The following is a 20,155-nucleotide window of genomic DNA, read 5'->3' as shown; positions in this document are numbered from 1 at the left end:
AATAAGGACTAATATTTTATGTTTTAATTTTTTGCTTACTTCTAGCACTACTGCTCTACCTTCTTTTGGCACTTGGATACATCGTCTGCATATATTTCTGTACCAGAATGAGACACATGTTTGTTTACTTTGTCCTGATACTTAAAGTGGGAAACGTGAAATAGCTATTATATTTAAACATAAAATGAAATCTAAAAGAGGTCTTGAAGATAATCCAGATTTGGTATAAGTTTACATATTTTATTTATCTATACTCTACTCAGCCAATGTGAAGAATTGGTCCCGCCCTAAACTTTTACGAAGTGGCGACGCAAGGGGTAACCTGGGGATCGAAAAATAAAATTATTGAAGGTTGACTTTACAATATTAATGAAATTTATTACAAGAGGCATAGAAATGAAAAATTTTAGGATGGACTACCAAATTCATTGGTAGCTTTGAGAGATTAACACGGGCTCCAAACAGTGGTGTCGTGAGGATTTTTGTTTTGGGGGGGCGCACTATTGAAAAAAAAAACTATAATTTGTTGTACGTACTACCACTACCATATATTTCGGGCTCCAAAAATCTTTTAAAAGGGTCAGTAAGAAAATAAAATTGAGGGTTCCACTTATTTAACCTACCTGGTTAAACATTCTGTCTTCGCCACTGTACACACAATAGGTGAAAACTATTCGCCGGTCTTGAACCGCTCGAACTGTCCCTGTGTAGTCTATTCTTCAGGAACAGTATTCTTGAACTGTTTGGGTGCAGACTATTGGCTACCGAGAACCGTTTCTCTGATCGTTCGGAACTGTCAGAGCAGTACTTACTTAAAAGCAGGTACCACCAAGAACACAAGGTTGAGCTCTCTTAAAATCGTCTGCAATAGTGGTTAGACGTGCTTTTAGGATGGAATTTCAGACTATTCTGAACTGTCCAGGACGTTTTGGTGACAACATAGCTTAATCCGAATTAGTTCTTTGGACGGTTCACCTATTGCTTACAAAGCTGTTACAGGCATGAAGACTATATCAAATATCCAAATGCAATTATATACAAGAAATAGTAGTAAAATACTGATGAATAAAACAACAACCAAAATTATAACATTAAAGAAAATAAAAACTAGCTGAAGTGGTCAGTTAGAGGAAATTGGAACTTTTATAACGACGCTTCCAATTTCGTGGCCCAAGAGCATATATTTTTAGGTGGGGACTTCAGAAAAATTAAGGTTTTCAGAAGAGGCTCCCACACTAATAAATGAAAAGAGAGTGGATGCTTACTTTTGCGCCGTGTAAATCACATTTATTTTAGTTTGAATTGCCCAAGTGGTCTTTAGTTTACCACTTTAGTGAAGATATTTAGGTACTGCCCTAAGTATAAACTTGGTAATTCTTAATATACCTCAAGCAAATGACGCTTCTAAAGGAATAACAAAATAAGAGATTTCATATAGCTACCAAAAATAATACTTGTTGTTCACTTCTTCTACTTCCGCGCACAATTACCGCGCTCTAAGCTTGACCGTTGCACGTGACACCTGCCAGAAACGGACCCGACTTCCACCCTCTTCACACTTAATACTAAAAACCCATCTTCTCCTTCCGAAGATGTCCGTCACTTGAGACAATACTGAATGCTTTTCCACTGATTGTCACATTATATGTCTTGGGCTTCGACGATCACAATGCAAAACACCCAACAAGCCTGTTTTGCAAATAATCACTTGACTGCAATGGAGCGTCTTAATTACATGACCAACCTAAACTTGTTATCATGCAACAAAATACAGGCCACAAGCTTGAGCGGCTACGAATGAGACCTTCACACTACTAGGAAGTTAGTCACCACTCTGCAAAGTGAACTGAGAACTATAAAGGCTGAAAAAGTAGCTAAAACTAAATGCCTATTTGTAAATCACATAAGTATATTAGTAACTGAGGTTGAAATACTGGAGGCCAAATTTAACTAGCCTAAGGGAAAAATTCAAACAGCTCTCAAAACAAGACTCAAAAACAAGAAAACCTAGATGACATCATGGAAGAAATTGTTTCAGTCAAAACTGATATTGACATATTGCAAGCTAAGTGTGGAACGAAGGAAGATATCTCCTAACAATTACTTAACATGTCTAATAGACATTATCTGTGAAAATAAAATTAAAAAAAAAATATCACCAAGAAGACTTAACCTTACCAAATACTGAAAGCTAAGCCCAAATGATTTCTAACTCAGTATTACAATTCCGGAATCACAACCCTATCATCAGACTAAGGAAACACAGCAAAAGAATATCACAATATCTGAGGATGAAAGAATAACAAACTATCGTCCGTAAATTAATTGAACCAATTAATGAGTGCAAAATAAAACCAACTGAAGAAACAGATGAGTACTATATTGTAAATTGTGTTACAGAAGCAACAGGAATTTTTTTTTAACTTATCCCGAAGAACTAAACAAGGAACCTACCTCTATAATTAAGGCAAGCACGTAGCTTTAGCTAGGGCAAAAAGACATTTGTAGTCTGTTATCCTAAACATACACCTGACATTTGTGAACCAGCTTTATGGCCAGCTGGAGATTAGGAGAAACCAACTGAAAAAAAGTGAAGAGAAGCACATTGGAAAAACTAAATGAAAAGAGACTTAAAACATTTTTAAAATTCACAATTTATTTATTTAAAAATCCAACGTTTCGGAGGAACTCTTCCTCCTTCTTCAGGGATGTTTTTTCATCCCAAAATTTTACCATTATACTGTCAGACTTGTAAAAATCCCTGAAGAAGGAGGAAGAGTTAAAATTTTAAGTCTCTTTTCATTCAACTGAAAGAAAATATGGGGTCTGAATGATCATGTACATGTACCAGCTGTGGAGCTCTCATCTGCACCCTATTCGAAATTCGTTATTTCCCATTGCTTAAAATGAAAAAGACCTACTAAATCACTTTAATGAACTGGGGGTAAAAGGGTTTAGATATTGTCGCTCTGAATGAAACAAATCAATCAAAATATAAAACATTCTACTTTGAATGCAGTAGGAAACATGATCAATTAGTGCTAGATTTACTAAATTATTTTAATGCTTTTGTGCTTTGCACAGCAGAGCAGTGTAACACTGAAAAGGATATCTAAATAAAAAGCTTTTATTATTATTAGTATTATCAGGAAGGATCACACTATTAAGTCTGGGAAAAAATCTGTTTTAGATCTTAAAACTCAAATTCAATTATTGCAAGATAAGCCGCTAATTAATGTAATTATATTTGTCTGGGATTTCAACTCAAAACCTACTTGGAACAACAGGCTCACAACTCACGCATGCACTTAGCTTGAAGTCAGCAATATGGGTTTCATCAGTTGATAACCGATGCAACCAGAATCAAGGAGAAAACTAGCACTCTATTTAATTAGCGTTACATTGGAGATTTCAGATCACAACCTAACTGTATGTATTAGTAAAAGGAATTGCCAAAAAATTAGGAAAAGGCTTGTGAAAGTCAGAAATTACACGAAAACCGTGGCAGAATCATGTGTTAAGTTCCATAATAACAAATACCTTGAATATACATGCACCTTACGAGAATAGAAAAATAAATGTATATGTAGCCCATGGTTAAGTAGGGAAGTCAAACACTTAATGCATCTACGAGACGTAGAATTACCAAGCCTATAGGAATAAAGAAATGGGAGAAAATCTGTACAGATAAGAGAAGCTACTTTCAAAATAATAGAACAAGTAAGGTCTGGAAAACCTTAAAGCCATTTTTAAAGGTAAAAAGACATATATAAATACAATAGAATCATGGAAGAATAAGTAAAGGAAGAGAAATGGGAGCGTGCTACTCACCCCATCCTAATTATGAAAATTAGTATATAATACGTTTGTAACTCTCTTAACAATGTGCTGAAACTTTTAGGCATGCGATTATAAAAATGTCTGCCATTTTGGAAAATGGTCACCAAGAAAGCCTCTATGGTACTATGCACAATCATCTTTAAAAGTTATTAAAATTAGTATTTTACTTAAATCTTTTCATGCCTGCTACCAATATTTTTCCACCATATTGGAAAATGAACCAAATGTGTGGAAATTCGATTTTCGTATAGGATAAATTAGCCAAAGTGATTTGTTCAGTAGTCTTCAGTTTTTCACAAGGTTCTTCAAAATTATGATAGAATAGTGAGTACTATACATAATTGTTAAAGGGCAGCGAATGTTAGCTCGTTTTCCATGTTGTATAAAGGTGGGCATATTAGATAATCATTATGCAGTTAATAAACATCAATTGGAAAGAAGCAGGTCATAAAATAACCCATGAATATAGTGAACTGTTTCGAGAGATTTTGGAAACGCAACTATGAAAACTAAACTTTGTATTAGAGATGATATTACAAAGGTATTTAATGATGTTTGCTGAATCACAGGAAATCCCTGCGAGACATGAGAAAAACAAATGCTTTCATTTGCCCCATCAAAATACTCTAAAACTCTTACTTTTCTTTAATATTAATTGAAATGATTTGCCCTTCTAAAACATGAAATGGAAGGTGTATGGTGTTTTCAAAAAGACTATAAGAAATATGTTTTGCATTTTAATTAATCAAAAGAAACGACCTATTTTACAAGTGAACAACAGATTTTATTGGATTTAACATGGGCAATTCCATCACTCTTAACAAGAATGCACTTGATACAAAAAAAAGTGGCTACTAAAATTAATCACCATGGTATAATATAATATATAAGTGGTATAAACAATTTTATTAATTAGAGAAGTTTTGATTCCTTTTTCAATACTGCTACTAACATGTTGCAAATTATGGTCACTAGATCAAAATAATACCTAGCTTGTAATAAACTGAATGCTGGGACTTTAAATTGTTAATAGAGTACAATTAATTATAGGCTATGAAACAAGAAGAAGCCGCTCACTCTTCAAATACAATATGATTAACATTAATAATAGCAATGTAAAAACAATTAAATACCAATTTTCATAATTTTTGAAGACTCTGAAATCATTGTGGAAAATAAAAGAGTTCCCAGACAAGCAAACGACGGCCAAATAATGGTAACAGATAATAAATTGTTTTAGTATAATGCTCTCAGGCTTAAATGAGCTGTGTACAAATTTTCATAATTTTTGAAAAACTTTGTGGAAAAAACAACATTTTCTAATCCGGCGGCCAAATAATGCATGTAGACAGTGAAATATTTTAGTACAGCAGTTCCATAAGCATAATTTTTTAAACTTTCCAGAAAAATACAAGGATTTCAATGCGATTACTTTTCAAGATGACAAATATTGGTAGCAGACATGAAATATTTTAGTATAGTATTCTCAGAGTTGTAATTGGGTTATGCACCAATCGTTTCATAATTTGTTCATGGTTATCATTTTTCAAAATGGTCCAATTGATAATCGCAGAACTAATAGATTTTAGTTTAGTGTTCACAGTGTTGCAAACATAATTTTGTACTAATTTTCTTAATAACAGAAATTGCTCTTGGTGACCATTTTCTAAGATTGCCCCAGAAACTCACATTCTAGAGGTGGGACTTTTAGTATATTTTTTATTGGGCCCAAATCTACCTTTGTGCTTGGTTTTAAGTTCACTGTCAAGATTAGTTTGGACAGTCTTTTTTAGATCATACACCTTGTCATCAAAAATAAGAATCATGTTAGAAGCTAGTGACATTTAAACAATTTTCAAGGGAGTTCACTTTTAACAGTTTCCACCAAGATTGGATCTTTGGCTCTTATATCAGTCTCCACCTGTTTAAAATGATTACTAAGGTCACCTTGCCATCTTAGATAATTTAGATGGCAGTTTGCACACAGAGCACAAGTGTGAAATATTAGTCAAAGAGCAAGCTATGTGTATAGAAGGTAGATATCTAATGGTTTTGACTACACAATGCCAGTCAGATTTAAATTTGAATAGGTTGAACGCCAATGCAAATTACTTGAAACCAATGGGTTTGGTTCACAAGAGGGACAGGACAGTATTATCTATTGAGTAGTTTTCCAAACAGTTAAAGGAAAATCACTCAATTCATCCTTACAGTAAATGAGCCCAAGCTATAGAGTAGAAAATTGAATATTAAACTAGGTTCTTGAATGTGATGGTGTAGAGCTCCAACCATTTTAAATCATAATTTATAAAAAGTAGATAAAATAAATTAAATCTCCAGTATTAAAATGGCAGATGTTTATTAATGTACATCAATAAATACATGTAAATTCTCTTATAGGAAAATTCTGAATATGAATCAGTCACAGAAAATAGTGCCGGTGATGGAAAAAGAAAAGCTACAGAAATTGATAAAGAGAGGAAACGTGAAAAAAATAGGCTTAAGCGACAAAGAAAAAAAGAAAAGAAAAGGGGGATATCAGTTAATAGTGAATCTCAAGTTATATCCAGAAATCAAGCTTTGGATTACCTAAAACTTTGGAAAAATGATAAAACAAGCTGGAAGTTCAAGAAATTAACCCAAGCCTGGCTTTTAAAAAATATCTACAAAGAAGAAGAAGTAAGATTTAAACATTAAGATATTTTAACAATTAAATTCCAATCATCATTTTAAATCCGCAGGTTTCTTGTGAATATTTTGAAATATTGGTTGAGTATTTAGTTGGACTAAAAGGAGAAGCACGTAATAGGTTACTTAAAGAAGCAGAAAACATAATAGAGAGCTCCGAAGAAGATGGTACAAAATACCAGCTTTCACTCAATGGATAATTGTTTAATTTCTTAAATTTTTAAATTATAGAAAATGTGAAAAATCAGAGAGCAAAGGAAATAATACAAATGCTACAGTAAATTTAACAATCAAAGTGAAGGCCTTCAAATGTATTGTTTATTGAAGAAAATATATACAATGTTTACCTGAAATAATTGCAAAAGAACTCTTGCAATAAAAACTAAATAATGAGTAGTTAACTGCACAATATTCTACACGCTAAATAAATTTTACAGACAAATTCGTAGTATTAAAAATTATTTCTGGAACACTGATACACGTTAAATGTTCACCTGTATTTGTATGATTATGATAATGATGCTTGGAAAAGGTACAAATGACCATAAGGAAATGAATCTTCAATCTAAAAGTGGAGAAAAAAGAAAAAAACAAATTAAACACTTAATTTAATGACTCAACTTATCAAATATTTTTACACTTCTTATTCAAGTTTATTTGCATCTGAAATCTGGCGTTTTAATAACAAGGTATCTTATCCATTCGATGGAAAAGATGAACCCTTGTGAATTATGTCTAATCACACTATCGCTATGAAATTTTAGTTAATAATTTTATAGAAAGCTTTCTATGTCTGAAGATATATATGTTCATGCAAACTATCACTTTCCTATAAAACATTGGTACATTAGGCCGCCAGTGAATTGACGAAATTTAGCATACACAATGTAAAAATTAATTTAAAATTGTTTGAATATTTCGATGAAAACAGAACAGCACTGAATAGTTACTCGTTTTACTATTATTTTCATCATGGCTTTTCTTAAAGTACAGGTAAATGATAAATAATTTGAAATGGTCCGTGGTTAACTTTGTAAAGTCCTTAAGCTTTAATTTTTTTTTATAAATGTATCAATTAGGCCTACAATTATATAACTTGAGGCTCTGTGCAGAGGCTCACACCCAATAGGCTGAGTAGGTTTAAGTCTAGGGAACTTTTAAAGTAAATTTTGGCATGGTGTGTGTAGGGAAGCCCTTCCTAAAGCTCAGCCTAGGGTTCTTTACCAAAATCGGGAAAACCCATCATCTCCACATACCCCATATAGCTTAACCTAAGCTTATCTTCGTCACACTCGAAGCTCCTTTGTTCACAATTACACTCATGCAAAGTTTCTCTTCAAGCTTATATAATTCAATTCTAAATTAACCTTTCGCAAGATACCAACAAAAAATGACCACCACCAATTTTGTTGGTGAGGGAGGGAGAGGAATAAAAAACTAAAATTTCATAGTGTGGATTTTTTTTCAGTATGGACATATGGTTTGATTTATAATCATTGATTGGTCCAGACTAAAATGTAATTTGTTGATGTGGGTTTTGGCACTTAAACAACCTCCCACCTCATCATATGATTTTTTTTTCCACAGCCTGTCAGAGGAAACGGCTTGCTGGGCTAGAAACTTCAATTTTCCTTCCAAAATTCTTTTCATAGATGAGCCACGTCAAATGTATCGTCAAATACAAGCAGGATTCATTTTATCTAACTCACATTTTTGTCTCCCACATTTTATCATTTTTTAATTGACCAAAGTGAGAAGCGATTAATTTATATGTTGTCACTAACCATTGGCTTGAATTATTACAATGGCAGTTTCTACTACAATGATCCGTAGAAAACTGAAAGAAAATTTCATTACACGCAATAGCTACCCCAACTTCTAGAATGGGTGTTGTAGACTGGCATTAATGTAAAAGTAAAAACTTAAGATAAATTTCCTGTTAAGTTAACCGCGTCATTGTCTAACCCTCTTCCTCATTGTTCGCAACGCAAAACCACTCACCTGGATAAATAAGAATATTTTTCAAGATTACTTATGAGCAAGACACCTCCGTGACCAATAACAGTCGGAATAACTCGAAGATTTCAAATAAAAGAGTTAAAAACAATTTTAAGGGAGGATAGTAGTTAAATCCCTATTGAAAATTTCCGAAAAATCTTCTAACTTCCCAAAAAATGTACACTTATGAAAGTAGCTAAAATGGACTTACTTGATTACTAGTGAGACTCACTAGAAGTCCCTTAGTCAACGTCTTTGCCATTGCGTGTACCTTCATGCCCTCTGCTTTTGCTCCTACTCCTATATCTTGAATCTAAAATAGGGAGTTAATTCGTGGAATATTTAGTTAGGTACTATCTGAACCCATTTAACTATAACAAAATTTTTTGTACCTCTAGCCGGAGATCTCTTTTTCCTCCCTTCATCCTTATTATCTTCTTCATCACTAGACTTTGCTCGTCGATGCTTTTTATCCCTATCATCTCTACTCGAAGTACGATCCGAATGCTTTAATGATCTTGACTTAGAACGGCTTCTAGATCTACGTCTTGTTCTTTCCTCTTTCTTGCTTCTAAGATTGAAAAGTGAAAACAAATTTGGTAAAAAATAACATGAAATTAATAAGATATTGGAATTTAGGCTAAAAAAAATTAAATAGTTAAAATAGTTAACCTATCACTTTCATGACTTCTTTTGTTAGAACAGTTCCCATGTCTATCTTCTCGACGATTATCTCTACTACTTCTCGAATCTCTTCTCTCGCTTCTCTTTTCCCTGCTTGAACTACGGTTCCTAAGATAAACAAGAAAAAACATTGCAATAAATTTTTCATCATTTAAACGGATGTTGGGCAAAATGAAGTTTTTATAAAAAAAAAACCTAGATTTTTCTCTATCACGTGGGCTTCTTGACCTATGTCGTCCACTTTTGTCCCTGCTGGAATTTTTGCTTGTATAAGATTTATTTGAATGATATTGAGTGGGAGTTTCTCGAGGGGAACTTCGTCTTTTTTCCTCATCATCATCGTCTCTCTGACGATCGAAACGTTCTTTGTTCCTTAATTTTTCCCTGTCTTCCTTCTCTTTTTCACGTTTTACCTTAAACAAATATCCAAGAGATATATAATTATATAACTTTTAGCAATGGCAGTAAAACATTAGTGATTGTAAAAATTGCATCTTAAAGGAGAACTATCACCACCCTAAAATTGGTTAAAAACTAGGGGTGTGCGAGTCCTGTTTTTTTGGGTTTAGAGTCTTGTAAAATTGGACTCGCGAGTCTTAGAGTCCAATTTCTCAATACACGTTCGAGCCTTCGAGTCCATAAGAAGTTGATTTCAATTCTTTCGAGTGCAATTCGAGTCCAAATTTTCTGAGCGAGTCCAATTCGAGCCCTAAATTTTATACTAACCATTTGAAATCAGAAAAAAATATTTTTTAAATGATTATTGTTTATGTCCTTCTCCTTCTGGTGGTAAAATCTCCTCTTGAAATGGCTTTTCTTTTTTACTTTTACTCATTTTTTGGAAATTATTTTTATTAAATAACCGAAAAAACTAATGACTGAAGCCAACTTAGTCAGTGGCAGCCATATTTGTTAGTAGGCCAAATGGCCAAAACCCCTTATCTTATCAGGCCTAACTCCCAAGGGCACCGGTGGTGGCGCCAGTGTGGGAGTTAGTATAAAAGGAGGTAGGAGAGAGGCATTAAGAGTCATTCAAGCAGAACTGTAGAGTCAGTGGTTAGAAGCAGTCAGGAAATAGTATGGGAGTGGTTAACTCCCAGCTAGCCCACTAGTCAGTTGTAGTTGGTCCCCCAGTGGCTGCCTGGTTGCATTCTCTTCCCTTGGTGGGAATATCTAAGAAATACTAGTATCTCATTATAATAGGATAATTATTGTACAGTTCGCTCTAAGGCCTCCGAAGGCACGTTACCCAACCTTCAAGAGTAAGAGCGGCTATAATGACTAAACAGTTAAAACTTTAAAGTAACTTAAATCTAAAATTAACCAATGGCCACCCCGCCTCGACTCTACTCTACTGTAGAAAATACTAAAAACTTTGAAAGTAAAAGTAAAACTAATCGCGTGGGATTTGACAACCAAACAATGAGTCAAGAATATTAAGGGAAACCACGGCCAACTACGATCGTGCGTAACTTTGAGTGCGCATCGAAGTTGGCCGTGTGGAAGAAAACTATTGTCGTTTTTTGGTCAGAACTGTTATCTGCTACGACATTCTCCTTGGCTTTTTAACCTAGTTAAATTGGTAGATTGTAGGTAATCGTATTTTTAATATGCCTTGCATTTTTTTGGCGCTGCACGTAGGTTCAACCGCGATTTCTGAAATTTTTGGAGCCGTTTGATGTAGGTTGCGGAAAAAGTAGCGTAACATTTTAAATACTTTTCCAATAACTATAAAATTTCAGGGACATTATTAATATATTTTCTATCTTTCTGTAAAAAAACCTTGTAAATTTTGGTTTTGGTGACAGTTCTCCTTTAAGAGTTACTCATTTTCTGAAGATTCAGCATGTCGTTTTGAATTTTTGTAAACTGCAGAAACAAAGGGGTTGGACACTTCGAAAATTTGCATTCCAGATTTGGAATCTCAAAGTGATTTTGGATATGTAACATTTGAAGTTTTCTCTGATTTTAGTATTTTGATGGTGATTTTGGGATTTAAGCGTCGATGCATAATTTAGATTTTTAGATTTAAGAAATCGTTTTGTCCAGCCCCTCAGCAGAAATCCACATTTTCATATTAACAAAAACATATTCCCATACAGACAACCAACATTAATGTACCCTCACCCGTCAGATACAATGCTGAACTTCAAAATATTAATGCCAATAACAGATATTAACAGTAAAATTTTATGAAAGAATAAGTTTCTAACCAAAATATCCTCAACCGCTGCTTTCAGTCTGGCATAGCCTACATGTTGTTTACCCATCAAATGATCATCAACTCTCTGTTGGGCGTCTCCTACAATCAAAAAAGCGCCACAGACCTCACACACTTCCATCTGCTTTTCTTGGGCTGCAGCAATTTCGGCAGTTTGTTGAAGCCAATGTTGAGGTTCAGTGGCCCTCTTAATAGCTTCTCTTTCTTCTTTTAGCTGATCACAGAGTTTCATGATTCCCTGAGCCTCTTCCACTTTTCCCTCACAACCTAACTGTTCAACCTAAAATTAATTAAAAAAAATTTACAATACAGTATCTACTTACTTATTAGTTCAACTAGATATTTAAAAAAAAATCTGCACACCTTTTCTAAAAGCTCATTTATACGTTCTGATATGACTTGCATTTTTTCTTCTTCATTGGTCTTTGGTCCATTAACTGGGGCCGAGTTCTGAAGTGATTAATTTTTTGGTTAAACTAAGACTGGGTCAATTATAAATTAATAACTCACTGAATTATTGTTTTCCTGGTTCCCTAAAGCTAAACGTTGTTTTGCTCTACGTATTCTTTTCTCAACATCTCCTAACATTCCTTGACAAAATCTTAAGAAGTCTTCTTCATAACCTAACTTCCCTAATTTTGGGCTTTTCTCATACCTATAAAATTAAAAAGTCTGTTAAAAATCTTCCGTTACATTATTCCCTATTGATATGTTATGTTAACAATATTTTAATTTTTTATCACACTAAAAAAAAATTAAAGCCTATGATATTTATATGAATTACAACACTTGGATTTGTATTTATGTTTTTGAGCTAGAGACCTTTACACCATCACAGTAGTGACATTCTTTGGAATTCTTTAAAAATAATCAAATTCACTGAACTTTTTTAAATCAATTTTTAATTTTTAAATCATTAATTTTTTTTACAATTTATCGCTTTTCCTGTCTAATTGATAGGTCAATTATTAAACTTAATTTAATCATAATTAAATTTTATAATTTTAAAAGTAGATAAATATTTCATGTGTTTACTTTTGATAATTTGGTTTGATCTTCATTGGATTTGTTACAGAACCTATTTTTTATTTCCCCATTGACTTTTTAAAAATAATGATTTGAATCAACCAACGTGAGTGACTAACATAACTTTCACAAAAATAAATTTAATTGTCTTTTATTGTAAATTTTTACGGAAAACATTACCCAAAATACTGTACCGTTATTACTAATAAAAAAAAACCCTAATTTTTACAATCAGGTGGTTTTTGAGGCTTTAGAAAATTTATGTTGATTGGCCTAGGTATAGGGAAGTCCTCAATCTTCATTTACGAGGATGTGGTTCTAAACTCTCCTAGGTGCCTGAGCTCGAAATGGCTGTTGATCACATGCAACAGCCCATAATCGACTCCTACCACCAACAAAATTGTCCAGCAAAATCTACCAACCAGCCCGGGTTAGTTCCTTGGTGGAATAATGAGATTAGTAGACTTGGCAAAACTACTCGTAAACTTTTCAATAGAGCTAAGAGATCGGGTGATTGGTCAGCCTATAAGCAGACCCTCACTTCCCATCTTAAGACCATCGGGGAAGCCAAACAGGCTTCCTGGAGGGATTTTTACGAGTGTATCTCTGATATTCCCACTACAGCTAAACTTATGAAAATTATGGCACATGACAATACAAAACATCTGGATACTATTAAGTTGAAGGATGGTAGTTACTCTTGTCATGGAAAGGAGACACTAACACTTTCCAGACTCTAAAGTCACTGATACAGATGACTCTTACGATCTTCCTCTTCGGTTCAAAAGAACTAAAAAGGTAGATTGGGATGTGGCAAAACAAGTTGTCACTCCCTTAAAGCTTATGTTGGCTATAAAGTCATTTAAGCTTCTTGACCAAATGGAATTTTACCCATATTAATACAGGACGGAATTGATGTTCTCCGTTCTGTGTTGTGCATTGCTCTTGGGCACATACCAGACTCTTGGAAGCATTCAAAGGTTATCTTTATTTCAAAACCCGGGAAAACTAGTTATCTCAAAGCAAAGGCATTTAGACCAATCAGTCTAACTTCATTTCTTCTAATAATTCTGGAGAAATTAGTTGATAGACATATTAGAGAAGAGGTTCTTAGTGTTTATGTTGATTGGCCTAGGTATAGGGAAGTCCTCAATCTTCATTTACGAGGATGTGGTTCTAAACTCTCCTAGGTGCCTGAGCTCGAAATGGCTGTTGATCACATGCAACAGCCCATAATCGACTCCTACCACCAACAAAATTGTCCAGCAAAATCTACCAACCAGCCCGGGTTAGTTCCTTGGTGGAATAATGAGATTAGTAGACTTGGCAAAACTACTCGTAAACTTTTCAATAGAGCTAAGAGATCGGGTGATTGGTCAGCCTATAAGCAGACCCTCACTTCCCATCTTAAGACCATCGGGGAAGCCAAACAGGCTTCCTGGAGGGATTTTTACGAGTGTATCTCTGATATTCCCACTACAGCTAAACTTATGAAAATTATGGCACATGACAATACAAAACATCTGGATACTATTAAGTTGAAGGATGGTAGTTACTCTTGTCATGGAAAGGAGACACTAACACTTTCCAGACTCTAAAGTCACTGATACAGATGACTCTTACGATCTTCCTCTTCGGTTCAAAAGAACTAAAAAGGTAGATTGGGATGTGGCAAAACAAGTTGTCACTCCCTTAAAGCTTATGTTGGCTATAAAGTCATTTAAGCTTCTTGACCAAATGGAATTTTACCCATATTAATACAGGACGGAATTGATGTTCTCCGTTCTGTGTTGTGCATTGCTCTTGGGCACATACCAGACTCTTGGAAGCATTCAAAGGTTATCTTTATTTCAAAACCCGGGAAAACTAGTTATCTCAAAGCAAAGGCATTTAGACCAATCAGTCTAACTTCATTTCTTCTAATAATTCTGGAGAAATTAGTTGATAGACATATTAGAGAAGAGGTTCTTAGTGTTACATCCCTCTCTGATGCTCAGTATGCCTATCAAAAGGGCAGATCTAATGAGACTACACTTCATGGCATAATTAATTGCCTTGAACGCGCAATTAAGTTCAAAGAAATAGCATTAGCTGTTTTTCTAGAAATCCAGGGGGCTTTTGATAGTCTCTAAGGCTGCTAAGCGTTTCGGTAACATTGATACGTCTATGTTGACTGATCAGGTCGCGATGACCTCCTTGCTTGGCGAATCACTGAGGGTCACCCCTAGCCGGGCCTGCCCCCCAGGGAGTGTTCTTCCACCCCTGCTGCGTTGCCTGGTTGTGGATGAACTCTTGGTGAAGCTAAACAGGGACGGCTGTCACAGCTTTGGTTACACCAACGATGTCGCAATGATTAGTACTGGGAAATTCCTTGGAACCATTTTGGCTATGATGAGAATAGCTCTCATCTCTGTTGAATGCTGGTGTATAGGGAGGTTGGCCTCACCATCAATCCTGACAAGATGAGCCTGGCTCCTTTCACTCGGAGTAAGGTATAGGACATGTTTAATGATATTTCTTTCTTTGGGACCATCTTGGTCAACTCAACTGTTATTCTCGACAGTAAACTAACATGGAACCCACATCTTGATCTTAGTATCAGGAAGGCTAAAATGTTATTCTGTAGAGTAAAGGGTACCATAAGCAAGCCTTGGGGTCTTAGCCCAAAGGTTGCGTATTGAATTTATACCATGATAATCAGGCCTATGCTGACGTATGCAGCAGTGGTTTGGTAGCCGAGGGTAGTACTTAAGCGAGTTCAGGCTGAACTACGCACTGTGCAAAGGCTGGCCTGTGTAAGCATTACAGGAGCTATGAGAACAGCCCAAGCATTTCTCTGGATGTGCTCCTGAATATTCTACCGCTCCATCTCAATATAGAGGAGGTTGCAATTATGAGTGCCTATCGGTTACTACATAATGGTTGGTGGAGGTCTGCTAATTGGGAGTGGGGCCACACCAAATTGTTTCGGCAAATATTCTGGTCATTTACCTATCTTATTGATGGGTTCTGACAACATAGCTGCAAAGTTACACTTTGAAAAGCAGTTTAGTGTTTACTTTCAAAGTCGTCTAGAATGGTCTGGCAACACAGTTTTGGGAATCAAGGGGGAAATTGTTTGGTTCACGGATGGCTCCAAGACTCACTCATAGGTGGGTGCTGGAGTTTACTGTCAGACTAAGAAGTTTGGCTTCTTTGAGAGCCTTGGTGTTTTTGCTACGGTTTTTCAGGCTGAGATTTCGGCCATCTGCTTCTATGTAGACTTCTATCTTAAGAAGTATCGGGGTAAAACTGTTCAGATTTTCTCTTAAGGCTCCTAATCAGTTTAGTATCACATCTAAGCTCGTTCTTAGCTGTCTGGATTTCCTTTAAGAACTGGGCACCCATAATAGGGTTCAACTCTATGGGGTGCCTGGTTATAGGGGGCATCATGGTAATGAAAAGGCAGAGACTCTGACCAAGGAGGGTGCGGAGGCTAGGTCCTTCGGTGCTGAATCTGCTATTCCAATACCCAATGACCTGGTTTGTAGCCATGTACATGGCGCTATGGTTTAGAGACGGTCAAGCTTTGACTTGAGACGGATGGTCAGAGGCAGGCTAACGAGTGTATCCCTGGGCCTTCTAAGAAAAGAGCAACTGAGTTGCTCTCACGCTCTAAGAGTAGTATCAGGGGGGTTTGGGCCTACTCTTAGGTCACTGCCAGATAAGTAGACATCTGCATCTGATTGGCATCAGTGAGAGTATTAAGTGCAGGGCCTGCCTTGCAGAGCATGAAATTTCCTCTCATTTCTGTCTGTAATTTTTATGCGGCTCAAAGGTTAGAGCGATCTTTCCAATATGTTAGCGAAGTAAATCTTTTGCTTCATTTGGAGACTGGGCTTTTCCATGTTTAAAAGGCTGGGGCTGCACAATGGACTTCGGGTCGAAGTGCTAGATTGGGCTTGACCCAACCATACAACCCCTACTAATAATAATAACTATTGACAATTATTTTCCCTGATTTCACGAAGCACGAAAAAATTGAGTCTAAAAATTCAGACAGTGTATTTAAATAGTGATTATAAAACACGTAAAAAAGCTCCAATGGACAGATAAGACACAAGAAGACTCTGAATGTTATATGATAAATATAATGATTAAAAGTTCTTTGAAACAAATTGAAAATCTGAAGAACTAAAAATCATTGGATATTGACAAAAGTGCACAAGTGTGAAGAGACAGACAAAAACATACTCTGATTTCACTTTCTCATCATGGACTTTGCTGCATGGACCTAAATCTGCCTTGGTATTTACAAACAGCTCATTTGGACAGAAATTGACCAAAAAATATTTGCATATCTAAAAATAAATAATAAAATTAAAAGTACTGGTATTTGTATGTCTATATAACTTACAAGGAGACGACCCGAGGTGATAATCACCGATTTTGTTCAAACTCGGGTATAATGTACACCTCCATGTCATTTGAAAAACCTGCATGGGAAAAGTTGCGATGGGCTTTCGTTTTGCCATGGCAACCGAAAAAGTTTTTGACATCATGATTTGGAATTTTTCCCATTGAAAATAACATGGGAATCTGAAGGATTTTAAGGGTCCCCCAATTGACCAAACTGCATTTAAACTTGATTAAATTTAATTTTTAAAATCAATTTAAATGTATTTTTAACGTTTTTGAAATTTTAAAATTTTTTCATTTCTTTAAAGGTTTCTTAAAATCCTTCAGATTCCCATGTTATCTTCAGTGGGAAAAATTCCAAATCATGATGTCAAAAACGTTTTCGGTTGCCATGGCAAAACGAAAGCCCGTCGCAACTTTTCCCTTGCAGATTTTTAAGGTACATGGAGGTGCACACTATACCCGAGTTTGAACAAAATCGGTGATTATCACCTCGGGTCGTCTACTTGTTAGTTACGTGATTTTAAATGATTACTCAGTAATTGATGGAGAATAGGTTTTCAAGTAGGATAACCAAATATTGAAATGACTAGATAATTCCACATTAAAACTATATTTATTAATCCGAGGGGTCTGACATCTGCAAATCTTGCGTACGGGATTTGGAATCGCAGTAAGAGGAGCCGGGTTCGATTCCAGCTTGTGGCACTGCGTGTAAACTCGGAACCACTCCTTCTGCGTAGAGTTTCTAAGTTCTCTCCCCACTGGTTTAGGGGTTCCCCCCCCCCCCCCGAGTTCTTCGGTTTCCCATTTCTATAAAAACTTGTAGAGGTTAACGGTAATAGTGAGTGTAGGGAGCTGTTGGCTCGGCTGGCATGAAGGGCTTGCCACCACCCTCCTACGCATTGCAACCTGGACACCTGTTTAAGGCATTAAAAGTTTAGATGACTTGGGCCTAAGGTGGTGCCTTGAGTATTAGCCAAGCTGATTATTATTATTTATATTAAGTTATTTTAGAAATCAGATTAAAGGTTTTTTTAGCTGATTTCAAGATTTTTGAAAGCATATTTCTTTTCAAAGTATACAGGATTTGTACAAATGTCTGACCCCTTGTATTAAAGAAAGTATAACCCCTCTTGTTGGGTAGGGTGCACTTATGGCGTTTTCCATTGGGACTGCTGCGAGCGTTATCCGGATTTGCCTTCTACGTCATCGCTCTACCACGGAGAACTCCGCTAGGTGCTCGGAGGACTAGACTTCCAGCCCTCCCAATGGAATACGAATTTTTCTCGGAGTCACTTTGCTTAAAAATTGCTCTTTTTTGGTTGCCCCGTCCCTCGAGTTGGGGCAGCTCAGATCAATCCGCGAGGGAGCAACAGTGCCAATGGAAGACGTGCCTCCTTTTTGGAGTTGCCCTTTTTGTCCCAATGGAACACATTTTATATTTAGGAGCGCTCAGAGGACTCCAATGGAAAACGCCATTAGACTACACAGAGTAGCTTCCACAAGCCTTCCTAGCAAGGAGGGGGGGGGGGGTCAAGGAGTTAGTTTGATAGGGTTTTACCCCCAAATTCCGAAAAAGGTTATACACCCTAACTAAACTAACTCCTTGCCACCCCTCACTAGGAAGGCTTGTGGAAGCTACTCGGTATAGTCTAAGCACACCCTACCAAACAAGAGGGGTTATACTCCCTTTAAGCAGTAAGCTTATTGGCAATTTTAGTTGAATGTTGCAAATTACTTTTTAACATTAAAATTAACTCCAAAAAGTGGACATAAAAAGGGTAACAATAATGCAGATCGCAATGGGCACCCCCTGGTATTATCAAGAGGTATGTTTTTTCATAAATTTTAATTCAGTCCTCTTGTTTATACAAATTTAATTGTCCTCAATTTCTTATATAATAACATTCACAAATTGCTTAAGGCAAACAAACATTTAAACAGCAGCCCTTGGCAGAAAGTTAATAAATGCGTACTCATTAAAAAAATGGCACTTTTTAACTAAGGTTTTCATGTACAAACTACAAACCAAAATTAAACTATAAAGTAAAACTTAGTATATTTAAAATACACCTCTAATGTTGTTACTCCTGCGAAAGGATCTTATGCCTTGACATGTGTATTGGCCTATAGTATTAACCTTAGCTTACACTTGGATCTTCATATCCATAGCAGTTCTTCTTATCATCAGGGTCTAAATTCCTATCTCGACCCATCAATTCATCTAAAAGTTGTTTCGCTGATGCTAGAGCCATTTTGATTAAATTATAGCAGTATCTAAAAATAGAAAATATTAAGTAATTAAATAAAACTGCATGTGAATATTTTATTTAAAAAAATTATGGAAAAATGATATCAGGGAATATTCTATCCCCCCCTCCCTGGCCATGGGAATTCGAAGGTTCAAGGTTCACAACTTATACCAAATAAGTTGTAGTAAGCTATACCCAACTTTCATCATAAAAACAAAGTTTACAAAGATTTAAACGGATTTTTATCTAATTAAAAAAGTAAATACTTACATTAATAACCTTAAAGGTTTGGGAAATAAACCCTAGCTTCTTCTAAGCCTAATAACGTAAATTCGTCTGCTTCTTAATAAAAATATTTACAGGTATGCCAGAAATTTAACTATATTATCCAAAAAAGTCGATACCACCCTCTTTCTTTATTTATAATGCTATTATTTGGGTTATTGGGACTGTCCTGAAGTGTTCGGAACGTAGAAATCTTATTGTTAAGTTAAAAGGAAATGCCCCACTCCGCGACCCCGATCGCACAAATGTTAGCAATGAAACGTATCATGTGTCTTTGTACCTCTAACGTACCGCAGGAAATCGTACCAACACCGGCGGCGGAGGCGGACACCATACGTGAAACTTATACACACAAATCCTTTAGGATTGTGTATAAAAACGGTATAAATTAATAAAATCAATTTAAAAAAAATTATTTTGTATAAAAATAAAAGCCTTAATCTCTTAAGTAAGTTTTCGGATGAAAATAATATATATTGTATATCACTCCGGCTGGAAAAAGGCTCGCAATAGGCGCTTCAATAAAATATCTTCAAGTAAATTGCCAAGAATTAATATTAATGAAAGTTGGGACCTGCAATAACCGTTAATATAGTGCTTGTTGAAATAATGGAAACCTTTCACTTGTACGGTATGCAACAAGTGTTTCCTTTTAACGAGGTAGATTAACTAGCTTTTGTTTACATATTAAGGCTTAGCAAAAACACGACATTCTATTTACAGGTGAAAAGTTTCAAAATACCACTATTTGCGAGTTTGG

The 20,155-nt window shown here is 35.6% G+C and overlaps 2 protein-coding genes across 4 annotated transcripts; one reads left to right on the top strand and one right to left on the bottom strand.

The window, feature by feature from the left end:
- Positions 1 to 75: 75 nt before the first annotated feature.
- LOC149932315 (cholesin-like) lies at positions 76 to 6,924 on the top strand. The gene is made up of 4 exons (XM_090155909.1): positions 76 to 223; positions 6,241 to 6,519; positions 6,582 to 6,696; positions 6,760 to 6,924. The coding sequence occupies exons 1-4, from the start codon at positions 185 to 187 to the stop codon at positions 6,807 to 6,809; spliced, it is 483 nt and encodes a 160-aa protein (XP_090012035.1). The 5' UTR covers positions 76 to 184; the 3' UTR covers positions 6,810 to 6,924.
- Positions 6,925 to 6,944: 20 nt separating this feature from the next.
- LOC149932314 (luc7-like protein 3) lies at positions 6,945 to 19,491 on the bottom strand. Of its 3 annotated transcripts, none has more exons than XM_090155897.1 (11): positions 19,383 to 19,491; positions 19,009 to 19,143; positions 16,691 to 16,797; positions 11,942 to 12,086; positions 11,795 to 11,881; positions 11,424 to 11,711; positions 9,406 to 9,623; positions 9,199 to 9,318; positions 8,919 to 9,097; positions 8,738 to 8,839; positions 6,945 to 7,093 (listed from the first exon to the last, which is right to left on the bottom strand). In XM_090155897.1, exons 2-10 carry the CDS (start codon positions 19,111 to 19,113, stop codon positions 8,769 to 8,771), a joined length of 1,320 nt encoding a protein of 439 aa, XP_090012023.1. In that variant the 5' UTR covers positions 19,114 to 19,143; positions 19,383 to 19,491; the 3' UTR covers positions 6,945 to 7,093; positions 8,738 to 8,768. The 3 variants fall into 3 exon arrangements, with proteins under 3 accessions (XP_090012023.1, XP_090012022.1, XP_090012024.1); XM_090155896.1 differs by having other exon boundaries at positions 19,009 to 19,135; positions 19,381 to 19,464; XM_090155898.1 differs by lacking the exon at positions 6,945 to 7,093 and having other exon boundaries at positions 7,668 to 8,839; positions 19,009 to 19,135; positions 19,381 to 19,464.
- Positions 19,492 to 20,155: the final 664 nt, after the last annotated feature.

Source organism: Leiobunum rupestre, chromosome 8, assembly GCF_980474605.1.
Source record: "Leiobunum rupestre chromosome 8, qqLeiRupe1.1.hap1, whole genome shotgun sequence".
Lineage (NCBI taxonomy): Eukaryota > Metazoa > Arthropoda > Arachnida > Opiliones > Sclerosomatidae > Leiobunum > Leiobunum rupestre.
The sequence above is the reverse complement of the archived record's forward strand: the minus strand, read 5'-3'. Positions and strand labels throughout refer to the sequence as shown.

What these genes read in the sequence shown, in the direction of transcription:
- LOC149932315 (XM_090155909.1), top strand. Translation starts at nt 185, where the DNA reads ATGAAATCTAAAAGAGGTCTTGAAGATAATCCAGATTTG. An exon ending in TTGAAGATAATCCAGATTTG is followed by an intron (nt 224 to 6,240) that starts GTATAAGTTTAC and finishes ATTCTCTTATAG; the next exon opens with GAAAATTCTGAATATGAATC. An exon ending in AGAGAGCTCCGAAGAAGATG is followed by an intron (nt 6,697 to 6,759) that starts GTACAAAATACC and finishes TTTAAATTATAG; the next exon opens with AAAATGTGAAAAATCAGAGA.
- LOC149932314 (XM_090155897.1), bottom strand. Translation starts at nt 19,113, where the DNA reads ATGGCTCTAGCATCAGCGAAACAACTTTTAGATGAATTGATGGGTCGA. An exon ending in ATGGATATGAAGATCCAAGT is followed by an intron (nt 16,798 to 19,008) that starts GTAAGCTAAGGT and finishes ATTTATTTTTAG; the next exon opens with ATATGCAAATATTTTTTGGT. An exon ending in ACCAGGAAAACAATAATTCA is followed by an intron (nt 11,882 to 11,941) that starts GTGAGTTATTAA and finishes TAATCACTTCAG; the next exon opens with AACTCGGCCCCAGTTAATGG.